General features: G+C 33.1%; 10 protein-coding genes and 5 pseudogenes across 15 annotated transcripts, besides 2 other annotated features; 9 read left to right on the forward strand and 6 right to left on the reverse strand.

Moving 5' to 3' along the window:
- Positions 1–10277: part of a mobile genetic element that runs on past the window's edge.
- TVAGG3_0809720 lies at positions 91–917 on the forward strand (annotated as a pseudogene). The gene has a single exon. A coding segment is annotated over exon 1 (827 nt).
- On the reverse strand, positions 1207–1679 carry TVAGG3_0809730 (annotated as a pseudogene). The gene has a single exon. A coding segment is annotated over exon 1 (473 nt).
- On the forward strand, positions 1769–2498 carry TVAGG3_0809740 (organellar and viral DNA polymerase type B; the record flags this gene model as incomplete). Its single annotated transcript, XM_051247674.1, has 1 exon — positions 1769–2498. A coding segment is annotated over one exon (730 nt), but the record flags the coding sequence as incomplete, so codon positions are not given.
- Positions 2855–3819, forward strand: TVAGG3_0809750 (organellar and viral DNA polymerase type B; the record flags this gene model as incomplete). Its single annotated transcript, XM_051247675.1, has 1 exon — positions 2855–3819. A coding segment is annotated over one exon (965 nt), but the record flags the coding sequence as incomplete, so codon positions are not given.
- TVAGG3_0809760 lies at positions 4238–5547 on the forward strand (annotated as a pseudogene). The gene has a single exon. A coding segment is annotated over exon 1 (1310 nt).
- On the reverse strand, positions 5629–6486 carry TVAGG3_0809770 (uncharacterized protein; the record flags this gene model as incomplete). The annotated part of the gene is made up of 1 exon (XM_051247676.1): positions 5629–6486. The coding sequence occupies one exon, from the start codon at positions 6484–6486 to the stop codon at positions 5629–5631; it is 858 nt and encodes a 285-aa protein (XP_051083151.1).
- TVAGG3_0809780 (uncharacterized protein) lies at positions 6511–6771 on the reverse strand (the record flags this gene model as incomplete). Its single annotated transcript, XM_051247677.1, has 1 exon — positions 6511–6771. The coding sequence occupies one exon, from the start codon at positions 6769–6771 to the stop codon at positions 6511–6513; it is 261 nt and encodes an 86-aa protein (XP_051083152.1).
- Positions 6817–7245, forward strand: TVAGG3_0809790 (uncharacterized protein; the record flags this gene model as incomplete). The annotated part of the gene is made up of 1 exon (XM_051247678.1): positions 6817–7245. The coding sequence occupies one exon, from the start codon at positions 6817–6819 to the stop codon at positions 7243–7245; it is 429 nt and encodes a 142-aa protein (XP_051083153.1).
- Positions 8136–8846, forward strand: TVAGG3_0809800 (uncharacterized protein; the record flags this gene model as incomplete). Its single annotated transcript, XM_051247679.1, has 1 exon — positions 8136–8846. The coding sequence occupies one exon, from the start codon at positions 8136–8138 to the stop codon at positions 8844–8846; it is 711 nt and encodes a 236-aa protein (XP_051083154.1).
- Positions 8876–9333, forward strand: TVAGG3_0809810 (annotated as a pseudogene). The gene has a single exon. A coding segment is annotated over exon 1 (458 nt).
- On the forward strand, positions 9777–10097 carry TVAGG3_0809820 (uncharacterized protein; the record flags this gene model as incomplete). Its single annotated transcript, XM_001318268.1, has 1 exon — positions 9777–10097. The coding sequence occupies one exon, from the start codon at positions 9777–9779 to the stop codon at positions 10095–10097; it is 321 nt and encodes a 106-aa protein (XP_001318303.1).
- Positions 10278–10480: 203 nt separating the features above from the next.
- On the reverse strand, positions 10481–11070 carry TVAGG3_0809830 (annotated as a pseudogene). Its single transcript has one exon — positions 10481–11068. A coding segment is annotated over exon 1 (588 nt).
- Positions 11071–11481: 411 nt separating this feature from the next.
- Positions 11482–12135: a mobile genetic element.
- A 2303-nt stretch (positions 12136–14438) lies between these two features.
- Positions 14439–15432, forward strand: TVAGG3_0809850 (cysteine S-palmitoyltransferase protein; the record flags this gene model as incomplete). Its single annotated transcript, XM_001318270.2, has 1 exon — positions 14469–15188. The coding sequence occupies one exon, from the start codon at positions 14469–14471 to the stop codon at positions 15186–15188; it is 720 nt and encodes a 239-aa protein (XP_001318305.1).
- A 63-nt stretch (positions 15433–15495) lies between these two features.
- On the reverse strand, positions 15496–16170 carry TVAGG3_0809860 (hippo signaling; the record flags this gene model as incomplete). Its single annotated transcript, XM_001318271.1, has 1 exon — positions 15524–16048. One exon carries the CDS (start codon positions 16046–16048, stop codon positions 15524–15526), a length of 525 nt encoding a protein of 174 aa, XP_001318306.1.
- A 343-nt stretch (positions 16171–16513) lies between these two features.
- On the reverse strand, positions 16514–17546 carry TVAGG3_0809870 (MAP kinase kinase protein; the record flags this gene model as incomplete). Its single annotated transcript, XM_001318272.1, has 1 exon — positions 16546–17544. The coding sequence occupies one exon, from the start codon at positions 17542–17544 to the stop codon at positions 16546–16548; it is 999 nt and encodes a 332-aa protein (XP_001318307.1).
- Between the last annotated feature and the right edge of the window lie 306 nt (positions 17547–17852).

Here is a 17852-nt window from a genome sequence, read left to right on the forward strand (position 1 = left end):
AGCACAAAAATAATGAATTTCCTTAAGACAAAAAAATAAAGTTAGTTTTTATTTTTATTTATTTTTTTTATTTTGTATGTAAAGACAGTAATGTCAACATCAGAGAACACAACATCAGTTATAGTCCATGAAGCTATAAATGAAGAATACGAGTACATACAGTATAACAAACAGTTACGTCTCATTCGTTCAGTCAAAGATGACATGTACCAAATGCAAAGTATAATGAATGCTCTTCGTTCTACAAAGCAAGCATATCATTGGTTTGAAAACCAACAGACAAAAGAACTTTTAGAAGAATTTCCTCATATGATTGCTTCCCTCGGAAAACCGGGGGAAGAGATTCCGTATGAAAATCGCAAGAATTTGGCTCCTGGTTTGAAAGGTTATTATGTTCATAGACTTTTAGTAAATGCTGTAGCAATGTGGGCTTCACCTCGTTATGCTTGTTATATTTTCATGATGTTAGATGAACTATATAAAGCAGAAAGTGGAGAGATGGAAAAGAAACTTCAAGCAAAAGATGAAGTCATTGAATCCAAAGACAAAAGCATACAGAAAAGAATACCGCGTTCGGTACCAAAAGGAAAGGAAAAGAGTTATAAGTATATGATATATACTGAAGAGTTGGAGAAAGAAGACGATAAAGATATGGTTATGTTGCATTTAGTCAGAAGAAACAACAAGAGCTTTTATGACTTAGCTAAAATATATAAATCTGACAGAAACTGGTTCTATCGTGAAAACTTACCGATTTTAATGACACCGAATGAGCAAATAAAGGAAATTGTCAAAAATACTCTTCCTCAAACACACTATGACATCAAAGGTTGCACAATACTTACATTCAAAGAAGACTTAACATTACTGAAGGAAAAATAACAGAATATTTCGATAACTTCAAAGAGGAAGAATAAAAAAATCTAAGCTAATTTTATTTTTTTTATAAAATTTTATCTCATATGAAAGAACATGAATTTAGAATATTCGGAACTCATGACAGAAGAAGAGAACGAACAACATGTAAAAGATTATGCAAAATTTCTGAAGACATACAAAGCATTTAAACAATATCTAAATGCTTCTAAAGATTATGCAAAATTTCTGAAGGTATATAAAGCTTATGAAAAAGCGTATGAAAAGTTTATACATTGGGGAATTGTTGTAAAATATCGATATGAAGACTAACCAAAAATATATTTTTGCTTAAATAGCTTCAGGGTCTATTTCTTCAACCATTTCACTTCCTTCGTCAATGTCAATAGAAGCTTCTTCAACCTTTGGTAAGAATTTCTGTATAACATCTTTGTTCGTTATTGTCTTCAGAGATGAAGGATAATATTTCACATTTGTTTCACCTTTTTATATTCTTTCTGTTCGGAAAGATTTAAAGCAATACTGAAGAAGTCAATGTTAGAGTTCTTTATGACAGTATAATGAGTATCTTTGACATTCACGAAGAAACTCTTTTGTTTCAAAACTACTGCTAACTCTTGTGAAGTATAACGTTTGCGGTCAATGACGATAGCTAATGGTCTGACATACTGACCAAACTTAGATTCTTTCACAAACTTCTTGTTAAAGATAACATTAACATTTGAAGCATTATTGAACTCATTCTTGATGGCAGTAGCGAGAGCATTGTATGAAAAGAACTTGCAATCTTGCATGTGTTTCATTAAAATAAAAATATTAAATTATTTTGAAAAATAACTTAAAAAATCTAATCTAATTTTTTCAAAAAATATTTTTTTATTTCCTACTAAAGATGTATCGGAAGTTGTCTAAGTTAGAACACTCGGAAATAAAACAACTTCTTACAGAAGCTAATATAGATGTTGCAAAGCATTACGCAACAAACAAAAAAGCACTCGCTGACATCCTCAATGACTATAATGGTGCAATAAGTTATGATAGAATTCATGAGTTCATAAAGCCGCAACGCGGCGAGGACGAAGTCCATGCAAGAGCATTTCCTTTAAATGACGTTGCTATTGACTTATATCATAGACGTTCAGTACCTCATGAAGTAAGAAGAGAAATGTTTGACATAACAAATGCAAACGTTGGTGAAACAAGAAGAAGAGACGACACACTGAAACAACAGAGAAGAGAGATGTTTAAGAGCGCTATAGAACAAGTTCGCAAAGCTAACGATGTCATTCGTTCCATTGACGACAAACCAAAAGAAGGTGAGAGATGGTTAAAGAAAGATGAAGAGAATAGGAAGAGAAATGTGAAGTCAGGCAATAGACTCATTGACTTTAACATCGAAGCTTTAGATGAACCAAACAGAGACTACTTACACAAACATTTCGGTAAGGTTTTCATGAGACTCTTAGAGAAAATTAAAATAAACTCACAACAGAGATGGATGGTATGTTATAAACTTGGTGGAAAGTATGAATGTTCTACGTTAAACCTCAATAATATTGGAACATTACTACATCAGCTCTTGAAGGAGAACTTTATATCAGAGATAGAAGCAAATGCTGCAGGTATTGTTGAAATGCACTATGACTTCTTCTTGACAAACATAAAGAATCTTACCGAAATAAAGATGTATGATTTAACAGAATATGAAGGCTTAACGATGTCAGATGTAAAGAAAGGCAAACCAAAAAAGAGACCATATAGAGATGAAAGCACACTGACAAATGACCAGAAAGCCATTTTGGAAGCTCTTAAGCAAACAGGAAACCCAGCACTTATAGAAAGCTTTTGGAAAGATAATGGTGAAAAGAAGTTTTATAAGAAGAGAAGCGGTCAGTTCTGGAAGTATCTTTGCACATTACCTATAAATCTTGAACGCTACCAAATCTTCAATGAATTGAACAAAAGAACTGCAGCACTTATGACAGAAGACAATTGTTTCGTTTATGCTTGCATTCAGGCTGGAGTAGATGGAGAGACTATTGACCACATGAGAGAAGTCATTCGTGTTAGAGACTTTCCTCAAAGTAAAGTACAAGAAATTTCTGACGCAACAGGTATAGCATTTAATGTTACCATTGGTTACTTCAATGACTCAAGACATAATGAAATAAAGAGATACATACCAAAAGAATGTGAAACTGTTCGAACTATTGACTTACTTCTTGTTGAAGACCACTACATGCTAAATGAAAGATTACCAATGACAACATATTTCATTCGCAACTATATAGAAATTCTCAAAGCTTGTGGTGGAATGAACATTGAGAAACAGATGAAGATTTATACAAAGAGAGAAGATAAATATGTAGTTCGTTATGATAGAACAACACCGTTATGGGATGTTATGAAAACATTGTGGGAGTGCAAATATTTCGAACCTATTTCTTATGGAGAACTTTTCACATATACGACTGACTTATATAAACAGAACCTTGCACCATTTAAAGATTTGACATATGCTCCAAAGTATTGTGTACAACTGAAGAAGAAAGCCGAGTCAAAAGAAGTAAATAAAAATAAGTGCAAGTTCATTCCTGAGCACGTTTTCTTTGCTGACTTTGAGTGTAGCACAGACGGCTTTCATAAAGCTTTTAACATCTGTTATGACAGTGAAGATGGTTCAGTGAGTGAAAGCATTTGGGGTCAGAACTGTGCAACAGAATTTTTGGAACGACTTCCTGACAAGAGTTTAATATATTTCCATAACCTCAGTTATGATATAAACTTCATCTTAAGACACATGACAGAAGTGAAAGGAACTCCCATCATTAAAGGTTCACGAACAATGCAAATAACTGGCTTATATAAAGGAAGGGCAATTATTATAAAAGACTCTTACAGTGTTATAAATAAGAAGCTTAAACTATTTCCTGCTATGTTTAACTTACAAACAGGACCGAAAGAAGTATTTCCATATAACTACTACAGCAGTGTTTTGTTAGCAAATGACAACAGAACTGGTGTCATTTCTGAAGCATGTAAGTTTATCCGGGATGCAGATACATTCATGAAAAACATAGATTCCATCAAAGGTTGCAGAATAGATGAAAACCACTTCGACTTAGAAAAGTATAGCACATTTTATTGCAAACAAGATGTAAGAATTTTAAGAGAAGGTTTTGTTAAGTTCCGCAATGACATATTGAAAGAATTTGATTTAAACGTTTATGACTACGTTAGTATTTGTTCAATTGCTAACAAATTATTTGAGAACAGAGTGTACTTCCCGAATGGAAATTTATATGACCTCTCAAATAAACCAAGAGAATTTATTTCACGCTGTATTCAAGGTGGAAGATGTATGCTGTCAGATAACATGAAACAAAAGAGCGAAAAGAAACTCATTGCTGATTCGACGCTGTTTCATTATATCCATCAGCTATAGCAAGACTTTATACTTTAGAAGGTATTCCAAAGGTTATGAAGAAAGAAATGTTAAGCACAGAGTATCTCATGAGACATTTATTCGATGACGACCAAAAGGAACCCATTGGTGAAAAGTTTATGTCTGGCTTCTTTGTTCTCATTAAGATAACAGAGATTGGAATACATAGACACTTTCCTTTAATAGTTTGTGACCCTGAACTAAATCCAGAACTTAACGTTCCCAGAAGTTCAAACACTTGCTGTTTAATGTATGTTGACCATATAACATTACAAGACCTCATAAAATATCAAGGTGTCAAATGTGAAGTGTTGCAAGGATACTATTACGATGGAAACAGAGATATTAGAATAAGAGATGAAGTAAAGAAGTTGTTTGAGTTAAGGTTAAAGTATAAGAAAGAAGGAAATCCTTTGCAAGAAAATATAAAGCTCATTCTGAACAGTATTTATGGCAAAACTATTCTATCTCCTATTGAGTCAAAAATAACCATAGTAAATGACAAAGATGCTATAAGATATGCCATCAGAAACTACAACCATATAGTGAAGTTCGAAGGTTTGGATGGTTCAGATAAAACTATTTTCAAGCTAACGAAAAGCATTTGCAGACACTTTAACTTCTGTCCACTTGGTGTTAACATTCTGTCTATGTCGAAGAGAATAATGTGTGAAGTATTCTGTACTGCTGAAGATATGGGACTTCAAATATTTTACCAGGACTGTGATAGCATGCATATTTTCAATGAAGACATACCAAAGCTTGCAGCAGAGTTTAAGAAGAGATACGGTCGCGAACTTATAGGAAAGAACCTTGGTCAATTTCATTCTGACTTCGCAGAAATAACACCTGGAAAACAAAGTTTAGCATACAAGTCAATATTTTGTGGAAAGAAGACCTACATAGACTTACTCACTAACGATTTAAATGAAGTTGCATTCCATGCACGTTGCAAAGGTGTCAAACAAGACGTCCTTGCTTTAACAGCAAATGAAATGTTTCCTGAAGCTATACAATGCTATTACAATGAAGATAAGAACATTCACATACCTGTTGGAACATATGACAAAGACTCTGAGTTCAGTTTAATGAAACTTTACAAAGCACTTTATGACGGTCAAGAGATTGGATTTGACTTATGTAAGTCATGTCAACCTTGCTTTGAAGAGAAGTTTAACTTCTCAATAATGACTAAAACAAGCTTTATTCGTAAGTTGAAGTTCTGAGGTCATTTATTTTTGTCAGCAATGAGGTCATTCATGATAAAAATAAGCCGCTAGCGGCAAGGGCGAAGCCCATGTGGTCATTTACAATACTGCGATGGTAGAGTTTAAGAGTTGTGCTTCAATGTAGAGACAGTTCTTATGGTCTGGAGGTAAGAACACTGGGCAGTTATGGTCATGAGTGGAGAACATGTCTATCCAAAACTCACGATTGAAGCCAGTTAATTTATAGTATTTAGGGTTAGGAAGTGGTGAAGTTCTTGTATGACCAATGAACTCATTTTCAACTCCCTTACTTAAGTTTGAATATAATATAGCTTGCTTTCTATCCCAAATGCCAGGTGTTACAATCTTTGAAAATTCATTTTTCCTCGGAAGCATTTCATCATAATTGAAAACATTCTTGAAATCATCACTTGGTTCAGAGATTTGAAATCTTATACGTAATGGATTTTTTTTCTCTTTAGCGACTTCATTGAATGGTGAGAATACAATAAACTGACAGTCATGTGTTCCATCTTCATTTTCATTAAATTCATAATGAAAGTCTATAAGTTGTGGCTGACTACCTTCTTCTTTCAGTTGTGCAAGAAACTCACGTAAAGGCTGTAAAGTTTGTACTTCAATGTTGAACTTTTTCTCGAACATCTCATTAAATGAAGTCATACATTGCAACAATGTTGTATCGTCTTTAAAGTATTTGTATATGTGAATGTTTTGGGCGCTTAAAGACTGTTCGTCATTTTCTATCTCGACTTGAAGTATAAAGTCAACCTTTCTGAAAGCACGTGTTATATACATAGATGTTATGCCAATGTACTTCTCTTCATTTATGTTCACAATCCAGTCTGTTGGAAACTTAAACGTTACTCTGTTCCCCTTTATTTTGACGTCAGGGTTTTCACTACTGAACGCAACAGATAAAGGTATTTGTCTATACATTTAATTCGGATAAAAATAAACCATTTACTCTTTCTTTGCTTCAGCTTCTTTAGCTTTTGCTTCAGCTTCTTCTCTAGCTTTCTTCGCCAGTAGTCTTGGGTTCTTTTGTCTTCCAGCAGCTAATGCAGCAAGTTGTTTTTCACTAAGTTTTCTCTTTGGTCTCTCTGGCTTTTGTTCTTGTTTTTGTTCCTTCAGTTCGGATAAAATTTGCTCACGAATTTCTTTCTTCAATGCTTCAACATCTATGACCCCTTGGGTCTTGTCCGTAGGGCTTGTCTGAGTCATTTGACTGCAGATAAAAAACAAAATTAAAACTTTAACCGATGTAAAATGAGCTTGTCAAAATCAGAGCGAGAGTCTATTATATTAAATGACGCAAGAGGAATACAACATCCTTTCTATTACGTAAGTCAGAGTAAAGATGGTAAAATATACGTAAGAAAAAGAAAGGTTCCATTAGCGAATGCAGAAAGCGACAGTATTAAGGTGCATGGCACCGAGGGCGAAGCCCATGTTAAGCCTTCTATTCAAACTGAAAAGTCAATAGAACAAGAAGAAAAGAAGCCAGATGTACTTTCAATAACGAACCAAGAGCTTATTGCAAAGATCGTGAATTTCATTGAAAAACAAACCGAGTCAAAGAACCCTGACCCGCCAGTAAAAGAAGTTGAGACAAAAGAGAATGTACAGTTCATTGAAAATGTCAAGAAACAACTTCCACCACGAATGTCAAGAAGAAGAGTGAGAATAATGAAATAAATAGATATTTTTATCTGAAGTAAATACATGCAGAACGAACAGCTAAACGAATTTACTCCAGCAGAGCATATTCATCAGATTCGCTCATATTTCGATATCATAGACAATGCAGTTCAAATTGGTGACACTAATAGAAAATATTCTGACGCAAAGATTCCATCACAACCTGAAATTGCTAAAGATAACACATGGGTAACATTCAATCTCTCACCTCCTGGTGAAAATATGTTGGACCTTTACAATACATTCATTACGTATAAAATGGAAGGTCAATTTATTGTAGATAAAGAAATTGGTTCAGGTTCCAATAAAACAAACCCACCAGGATTTTGGATTGGTTTCGATGACGCTTTCTATGCAGTTGCTGGATATCAAATCCTTGCAAATGGTCGTATCGTATATTCTCAAGACAACGCAAGAGAAGAAGCATATATAACTTCAAACTCACAAACTACCGAACAAATAAAGAAAGTAGATGTTTTCTCAAAGACTCGACATGAAGATGTATGGAGTCATTCGGGAACATGCAGAACAGGACAAATTGTTAGTGTCCAATTACAGCAGGAAAATCATTTGATTTTAAGCTTCGTTTAAGAATTCCTGTTAGAAGATTCCTTCCATTAGAAGCTATTCGATTTATTCCAGCTTTTGCAGGAAACATTCAGCTTAAAGTAAAGTTCAGTAGCGACGCCTTACAATGCACATCTATATCTGTAAATGATATCATTGCTTTCAATCCAACTCTTAAAGTTGCATTTGCTTCAGATTCAAATCCACCGACAAATAAATTTGTTCCATGGAATGAACCATTCACTATGATAACGAAGGCAGTAGAAGCTAGTGGAACAGTTACTATTACAACTGTAACCCAGCAACTATTTCGAACAAAGATGGATTTTAATGAATGTTTCATTCATCCAAAGTCATTCTCTTTAGACCCTAACATTTATACAGAACTTGTAGAACATTATACAAACGAGGCTTTATGTTTTCCTGTTAAAGTTATGGATTGGATTCCTATGGACGGTTCATTCTCAAAGAATACAGATAGTTCAAGTGCAACATTTACAGCAGCTTATACGCCTATTAATGTTAAAAGTATTTGGGCACTATTTAGAAAGAAAGACAACTATTATGTTAATTTTGAGAACCCTAAGTTTAAATATCTTCAGCTTTCCATGGGAGCTTATGGAAATATGCCTGCAGAACCTGAAAAATCATATGGACCTGTATTTTATGAAATGGTTGCGAACGCTTGCAATACAAACAATGATATGATAGGATTTAATGAAGATGTTATGAGGTCATTGGTGGATGATGGTAGTGTGGAACATAAATGGGATAGCTATGACAACACACATTTCTTATGTGGTTTTCCAACAGAAGTGGACTTTTGCTTCCAGCAAGGTCAAACATCTACTGCTCCAATAACATACAAATTGTCTGTTAAAGGACCTATTGAACTAGCAACTGAAAATGTACCAAAGCCACTTATTGGATTTATGAGGGATTGTTGCTTTGCCATTCAGGTGCGTGCTAATGGAATCCCAATAATAAGATTAGATGACTATAACTTAGCTACGGACGACAGTGAGGAATAAAGATGAACGTTTATTTTTAAAGCTTATAAATGAGTTCTTCATCAAGCTCTCGTGAACCTTCACCATCTATGAAACAAACTTTACCAAACGATTATGGAGCACCTATTGAATATTTCTTACGAGCTGCACAATGGCAAAGAGCAGTCTCACCAAGGTTAGGTGTTCCACCAGCTCCTGTCAAAAATAGCATTTGGTCAAGTCCTTATATAAATATGGTCTCCCACTAGGTTTGCTAGCTACAGCAGGAGCAGTTATGATGTTGAAAAGAAATAAAGCAAATGTTGTAAATAATACTGAAGTAGCTGAAGTTAAACAAACTCCAACACCTTCGCCAAAACCAACGCCTTCACAAGCAAAACCTTCAATGACTCCTGAACCTATGGAAGTACAAACTCCTGTTCAAAAGTCAACTCCTAAACCGACTCCAACATTTAAACCAGAACCTACTCCTCAAATAAATCGTAAAACTCCTGCGTTTCCTTACTGAAAAATAACGTTATTTTTATTTAATATTAAAATTTTTATTTGATTGAAATGACAAATAAAGTCACTGAAGCAATGAAACAAAAGTTTTTGGTAGAATACATTAAATCAGGAACTATTCCAGAAGGTTTTTACATTCATACTATGAAGGATGGTAGAGTTCAGTTTAGAAAGATAAAGCAACCATTAGATAAAGAAGGAATTTTGAGAAAGATTAAACTTCATGAGGACAACATTGCTGAACTTAGAAGAAGTTAGAAGAGTTGGAAAAGGAAGAGAGTTATAAAGCAATGAATTCAACAGGGTGAAAAACCGGGTGAAAAAAGAGGTGAGATCTCACCACTTCACCTAAATTTATTTTTGTGCTATGTTTTCATACGTGTGAGGTGGTGATATCATTAATTTTTAAGTTTATTTTTTATTTTATTTTATATTTTATTTATATAAATGACGAAAACTATTGAGATAACAAACTACAACGGTCATGAGTTCAAGAATTTGTTCTTCGTTCCTCGTGAAAATACATTCTATCAGATACGAGGGAGAAAGGGTAAAGTTAGTTTGAGCGTTTATGACTACAAGCATAATGGAAAGTTTATACAAGCATATGATACAAACGGTAAGCGTGTTTCATTAGCTTTGTCAAAACTTACAGGTATAAACTATGACAGTGATTTTGACCTATATGAAGAAGAAAGTGAGTCAGAAGATTATGAGCTGTTATATGAAGCACAGCAATGGGAGGAGTTGCAATACTTTTGTAAGTGAGAACGTTTATTTTTTTACATTAGTGAGGTGAAGTGGTTGGCGGCTTGTAAATATTTAAGGTTAAGTTAGTGTTGTCGTTTGTGTTGTAAAGTATACGTTAACGGTTTCGTAAAGTGTCAAATTCACATATCATGGGTAAGGAGGCGCGCAGTGCCTCCGTACACTTGATAGGTGTATTAATTGCCATATAATTCGTTCGGAACAGTTTATTGGAATAATATTCAAAATACATGTTTTATTCAAAATCTCACTCACTTTTCAACACATCTCTGTGAAGCAGGATTTATTACTAAATGTAAAGGACCTGAGAAATCTGCTTCCAATGCGATTCATCAATTATCATTTTCCATGACGAGTGCTTAATTTTTCCAAGAATTTATTTATCATTTTTTATTAAAAAATAAAAATAATAAAAAAAACATTTATTTAAAAGAAGATTAATGATATCTTCGTTCTTTGTCTGGAGTGCGACGTCTTTAGCTGTGTGTCCTTCGCTGTCAACAACACTCAAATCGAGATCTTCACGAGAAAGGAGAACTTTGACAACTTCGATTTTTTCGTTTTCAATAGCGTTGAAAATAGAGTTCGCTTCATCAAGTTCTGACGGTTGACATCGACATTTTCGTGTTGAAGCAACTCTTCGACGAAACTAGTTGAGCGCATTTAGCGGCAACATGGAGAGGTGTCCACTGATTGAGTCGACGCAGTTCAAGTCAACGTCATCTCGATCGGCGAAAAGACGGATTAAGTCTGAGAAATCATTAGATGCAGCGATGTGAAGAGGTGTGAAACTAGAATCATCAGGAAGTTGTGGATTGACATCTTTGTCGTTCAGAAGACACTCAACGCACTGTTTGTGGTGGAGAAGAACTGCGTAATGGAAGAGCACTGCGATTCTTCTTGTCGACGATGTTCTTCTCGATGCCTGGAAAACTCAAGAGAAGTTCTAAAGCTTCGAAATGTCCGTCACGAAGCTGCCCGGATCAATGCTGTACTGATGAGTTGTTAGTGGCATTGACATCAATGATGGATCAGAAAGAAGAAAGTCGCAGAACACGTGTGTGACCATTAATTGCTCTCAAACATAACACTTTAATTGTCAACATCTTCTTACAATTAAAGAATTCTGTAAACAAATTCAATTTATTTGATTTATCAGATACTAATGTTTAAAAAAGCATATTGTTTTGATCAATTTCATCTAATTCAATATTGCATTCTATTACTGCTACTAAACAATTCATTGTTTCGGCATATTCCATACAATTCGTATTTGTCAAAAAATTAAACATCAGATCCCAAATAGGATATAAATGATTTTTGTAGATACTAATTCTCGAAATTAATGTAGAGATGTTGGATATAAGACTAGTCATATATTAAGGGTGCACACGAGAGGATCATGTAAACTTCAGAATTTAGAACCTTATTTTTAGGCATTATCTTGGCTACCTATTTAGGCTCGAAAAGCAAAAAAATATCAAAAAATACAACTTGACTCCATTATGACCCTTTCATGGAGGTAGTTTTTATCCGCTAGTATTTTCCCTTTGAATCTCTTTACAATTCGAAATCAAATTCAAAACTCAGTAGAAGAAAGGAAGAATCGACTTACTACGGTTGTAATACGAATAAATACATATATTTAATTATTTTTATTTACATAATAATTGTTTGAAGCCCATATTCCAACAAATTTTTAAATAAAAACATTAAAATGTTGAAAATGTTCATATATTTTAATAGGGTTTTGGCACTTTATTGAGGAATTACTACATACATAGTCGAACTGAACTTGATATTTTGAAATTTAAATTATTTATCAAAATTAAAATTTAACTTGAAATTTATAATTATTTAGTCATATTTTGCATAATTCTAAGTAGATTTTGTAAAAAATCAAGAAAGAAAAATTTTAACGTGCCTTATTTTTTCTTTTTTATAATAATACATATTATTATATAATTAACATATTCATAATGTTTCACCCTTTCAAAAATATAATCCTCCTCCTCTCAAATAAACGTACATACGGGTGGCCTCTTTTTTCAAAAAATTAAAATTTGAAATTTTGGGCTCAAATATTAGAGATTTTTTCAACTTTCAACGATATATGTTGTCTATATCAGACCTCCTTTCTTTTTGATACTTAACATTAGGGTTGTACAAACTGGCACGCCTGCTGGCACACCTTTTCTGGCCAGCTGGCACGATTTTTTAAAAAAACACATTAAAAAAGTCACTTTTTGCCCCATCTAATGAGATTTTTTTTACAATTTTTTTCCCCTTATTTTTCAATTTAGATATGATTTTAAGCTCTCCAAATTGAAGTTTACCTGATGTTTCTTAGTTTTTATGATAATAAAATGTTGCAAAGTTGAGTTTGGATTCAATAAATTTAAGAAAATTTTATTTTACAATGAAATTATAAGAAAGGATGTTTTTATTAGTGATGCGAAAAATTCCCAAACATATGGGGTTTCTCATAGCCCGTCCCCTATCGTTTCCCCAATTCAATTTTTTTTTGGAATTTTATTTTTTTTCCCGCCCATTTGAATTAAAAATGGGCGATTTTCGTTAATGTGATTGAAATATCATAAAATTAATACGTATTTTAGCTAATAATTCTATTTTTATACAATATTCTCTCATTAAATCAACATTTTTTTCTAATTTTAATTTTTAATTTTTAATTTCTTCATAATTTTAGCGATTTATGCTCATTATTAGCAAATAAATAATATATATAATATACTTATTTCATTTTATTCAGATAGGTCTTTGGGATTGGGATACCTTGTCCAAATTCAGAGGAAGTTTGAGAGGTTGGGATGGGGTAGCCCATATTCAATTATCCCAAGTGTACTCCACGAATTTAAAATTATATTATATTATTGATGACATATCTAAATTTATAGATAAAAATTTCAATGCGTACACAATTTTTTTTGAGAAAATTCTTTTTTTTTACTTATTTTCATTCATAAAAGCTCACGTGAACTTAATTAACAACTGAGACATTTCCTATGAAATCATTTAATGCCGTCAAAATAGACATGTCTAAGCTGTTTTGAGTGACTTTCGCTCGATGTCTGATGCAATATCAGACATCGAGCGAAAGTCTCTAATATTGGCAACACATCCATACGATCAATACTATAGCTACGAATTACAAGCCTGTTTGGGCAATTTTTGGCCGAGTTCTGATTTTTCATTAGATCTCGAGCGAAATTCTCTCAAATTGGCTGCCAGTTCATAAGAGTGAAACTCTAGCTACGAATTAGAAGCTTGCTTGAGAGACTCTCGCTCGCGTTGGGATCTGCATCAGAACTCGAACGAAAGCCTCTCAAAGTGGTAAGACCTGCTCATTGTTGAGCAGGAGCTGCGTAATGTGTTCGAGTAGAGTGAGGCTCTTCTAAGATCTTCCTTGTGATTGGAAGAAATTAGAAGAGTCTCACTCTACTATTTTGTAATTGTATGCCCTGGCCTTTGAGTGACCAGGGCTGCGTAATGAATTCGAGTAGGATTGTACAATAGCTCGGCAAACGCCGAGCAAATTGATATAAACGTACATCCCACAAAAAATGGATTGTCAAAATTTATCCCAAATTTTACAAAACCGCAGCGGTTATGACATCCCAGGGCTAAAAAAATTCGGAAACTCGCATCTCTAATGTTGTCTATATCAGACCTCCTTTCTTTTTGATACTTAACATTGTTCCTAAATCTTAGCCGTTAAGGCTGTTCTGAAAATATTTTTTTCGAAAAAAGTCGAAAAAATTCTTAAAATTCAAAAATCCCTTAATTCCTGAGGATTTTGGAAAACAGTTTTTACATGAACATGTGTATATTATATGAAGTATATTGATAAGGTAAAAATCAAATTTTATTGCATATTCATCGAGAAAATAAACTAACGAATCCCTCAAAATTGAGAGGGTAATCCTCCTCCTCTCAAATAAACGTACATACGGGGGCACCCTTAATTAATCTTCACATCAAAAAAACGATTATGTTTTTTTCTTTTTCACTTTTCATATCCCCAAGAAAAGATAAATCAACCAAATAATCAATTCTTATTATCAAACCATTGACATTTAAAATAAGTGTTTCATATGATCAAATATTGAGAAAAATCACAAATATTTATATCCACAAAAAATATTTATTTATATACATATGGACGACGAGGCACAAATAATTTTTGAATTTTGAATTTTTTTCATCATTTGTTGTTTTCATTTTTTTGATTTTGAAATTTTTTTGGAATTTTTGATGATTTATGTGAATGATATAATGATTGTAATAGACTCAAGGATCGTATTTCCATCAAAATATTTCACTTCTTTATAAGTTTATCATTTCAAGTTGATGAGGTTAGCACCATTCCGTCTTATTTTGCTTCCTCAACGAATAATGCTATTCCTCGTATATGCTGGAATGAACTATTACGTATATCATTACTTTATTAGTCCTTCCAGCTATATCTTCAAAGAATTAAGTTTAATAACTGCAATAATTTGGTCTATAATTTCATTTATGTTTTTATGGAGTTATATAATTGTTTGTTGGATAGATGCTGGATCAACTATTTCCCTAATTAAAAATATTAAACCACACGAAAAAGAAAAATACGAATTCCTCACAAGTGAAAAGTTAAACAAATGCGAGAAATGCAATTTACCAAAGACAGAAAGAACTCATCACTGTTCCAAATGTAATTTATGCTACTACAAATTTGATCACCACTGCCTCATTATTGGAAATTGCATTGGTTTTCATAATTCTCAAGCATTTGTTATTTTCTTAGTATACGGTACATTATCTTGGCTCTTCGCCGGAATCATTACATTTTTCTCCAAGAGCTACTACAATGGATTCAACTCAACAGATTCGTTTGTCATTACATTAGGTTTTGCTTGCTTATTTATTTGCAATTTTATTTTCGCAAAATTATCTTACGAAGATTATACACAGAATAGAACAGCATACGACCGTGTTACACATCGCAAATATTCAGTAAAAAGACTGAAATTAAAATACCCTTTCCCAATATACAAAATACTTCCAGATTTAGATGAAAGAATATAAAAATACATCGACAACTTTTACTGTATGCCAAGTTAATTACGGATTTTAAATGTAATAGAATTGGCATTTTTATTTAACGAATGTTATCATACTAATATATGATAATAACAATACTATTTTATCTGATGGAAATATATTTTCATTAGAACTAATACAAATTTACATTTGCAAAATTTCGTATTGAATAAGTAGAAACATCGAACCAGATGCTATTGTTGAGTCGTCTATTATGTATCAAAATATTTTGTTATAATACTTTAACTTCATAAAGCTAACTTATAAAAAAAAATTTGCATTTAAAAGTCTTGATCTTAAACAAATGCACAAATAAGAAATTATAATTGTTGTATGATAGATTCAAGAGGAGCAAGTTGCTCTTGTGGAATTAATTCAAACTCCTGAGCGAAGAAAATAAAGTATCTAAATGAGCGATTGACTTGCTCTTGAATTTGGCATTTTTGTATATCGTCAAGATGATGATGGTATAAGTGCGCGTAAATTCTGAATAATCTCCTGAATACTTTTGAGACTATTTCAATGAAATTCTTAGGGAAAGGAACATCTGTGTCCGGAGGGAATATACTTTCGTTCTCAATAATCTCCTCCGTTTCTTCCATTACGCGGCATATATATTCTCTTGCGCAAAGAGTGATTGGTTTATCCTTTGTATTAATTTTCTGATATAAATATTTAAATCCAGGACCTGCGCTCATTTCTGGGCAAGTTTCTTCCTTACAAAAATCAAGAAGTGGGTTGAGTATGAAAGAGAGTTGATTATAAAAATCAACAGTAGATACTGCAATCCATTCATTCTTGTTTTCACCAGGAGGAAGCTTAACTCCCTTTCTAAGATCAGACATCATTGTTTGCTGCCATAAAATCTGAAGTTTTGGATTTCTATATTGCTTCTCCACACCCTTTACAGGCTTAAATGTGCCTACGTCGCGCTTACTGTCGTTAGAAATTTAAACATACAACCAAGAAAACATTTTATATTTTGGATGTAAAAAACCGAAATTCATTTCACTTATAAAATTTATTTTTCGAAAATATAAACTCAATCATATGTACTATTTCTTTGATTTTATATCAATTTTTTTATTCGTTGCATCGAATTCAATGGAGAACGGAAAGAATACGAAATAATACTATTCAAAAGTGCATTTCCTCTTAGAAAATTTCGAAATAACTTTTTATTTAGTTTTTTCAGAAGGAATCTGACGTAAAAATTGCTTTTTGAATCCCTGTGTCAGAGGGATTAGATTACAAAGCTCATATTGAATAGGAAAACATATAGATATTTTGTATTAAATTAAAAAAATTGATTCGCAAAAAATTATTCTTTTAAACATTGTAATTATAATACACTATCACCAAGTGTGGGTGCTGATTTCTTATTTTCCATATGCTTTTGGTGCATTTCGTTAATCCATTTCTTCAGATCTGCATCATAAGCTGGAGATGAGAATTTCTGAATCCAAGGATCATTAACAAGTTCATTAACATCAGAGCGTTGCTCAGGGTTAGGATAAAGGCATTTCATAAGAAATGCTTTGAAGTCAGGGGCGTAAGGATCAGGTAATTCAATTCTAACTTCTTTATCGACAAAATCTAATATGTCCCAGTATGTGACTTGAGCTGGATCCTTTGGAAGTGGGAAATGACCGAGTGCCATTTGGTAAATAATGATTCCAAGGCTCCAAACATCACTCTTAAACTGGTATTCCTTTCCTTTGATTCTTTCTGGGGCCATATATGAGATTGTGCCGACATAAGAACATGCCTGCTCGGATGAAGCAGTAAGTTGACGAGCTAAGCCAAAATCAGCAATCAAAACTTGTCCTTCAAGGGAAAGAAGAATGTTTGATGGCTTTAAATCGCGATGAATGTATGCATTCTTTCGTAAATAATGCAATCCTTGGACTGCTAAGTAAGAAATGCGGCCAAGTTGCGCTTCTGGTGGTATTGGCATGATTTTCAATGCTTCTGCTAATGTAAGACCATTAATATAGGGCATGATAATATGAATTGCTCCTGATTGGTAAAAAACATTGTACAAACGGAGAACATTAGGATGCCTTAATGTATTCATGCAATCAATTTCGTTTACTATAACTTTTAATTGTTCTTGAGTTTCGGCGTATTTTATCTTTTTAAGGGCATAAATTTCACCTGTATCGTTCATTTTGACCCTGTACACTGTGGAAAAGGCACCTTTTCCAACAAAATCTAAAAATGTAAGATCTTTAAGCGTAATATTGCTTGATAAGTTTTTAGGAATAGTGATAGGTTGCTCTAACTTCGGAATATTAAGCAAAAGTTCTTTCTTTCCCTTACGGCTACGAATGCTTGTCATCGAAAGAAAATTTGATTACAAAAAGTGCGATTTTTAATTGAAAAATTCCAAATGGCTAAAAGCTCAACGAAAAGAAAAGTCTCTGGGAGTTATAAGTCTTTTCTAAAGCTTGAAAAAACAAAAATCATTTTGACTCGATGGAGTTTAAAGTTGATAAGTCCGCAGTATGAGAAAATCCATATTCATAGCCATAAATGCCATATCCATCAACATTGTTCAGCAGAACCCTTATCTTATCTTTATTTTGTGATCATACAAAATTCTCCGAGCACATAGCTCCACCATTCCTTCTGAAATTAAATACTAAT

The sequence above is a fragment of the Trichomonas vaginalis genome, chromosome VI, assembly GCF_026262505.1.
Source record: "Trichomonas vaginalis G3 chromosome VI, whole genome shotgun sequence".
In the NCBI taxonomy this organism is placed as follows: Eukaryota; Parabasalia; order Trichomonadida; family Trichomonadidae; genus Trichomonas; species Trichomonas vaginalis.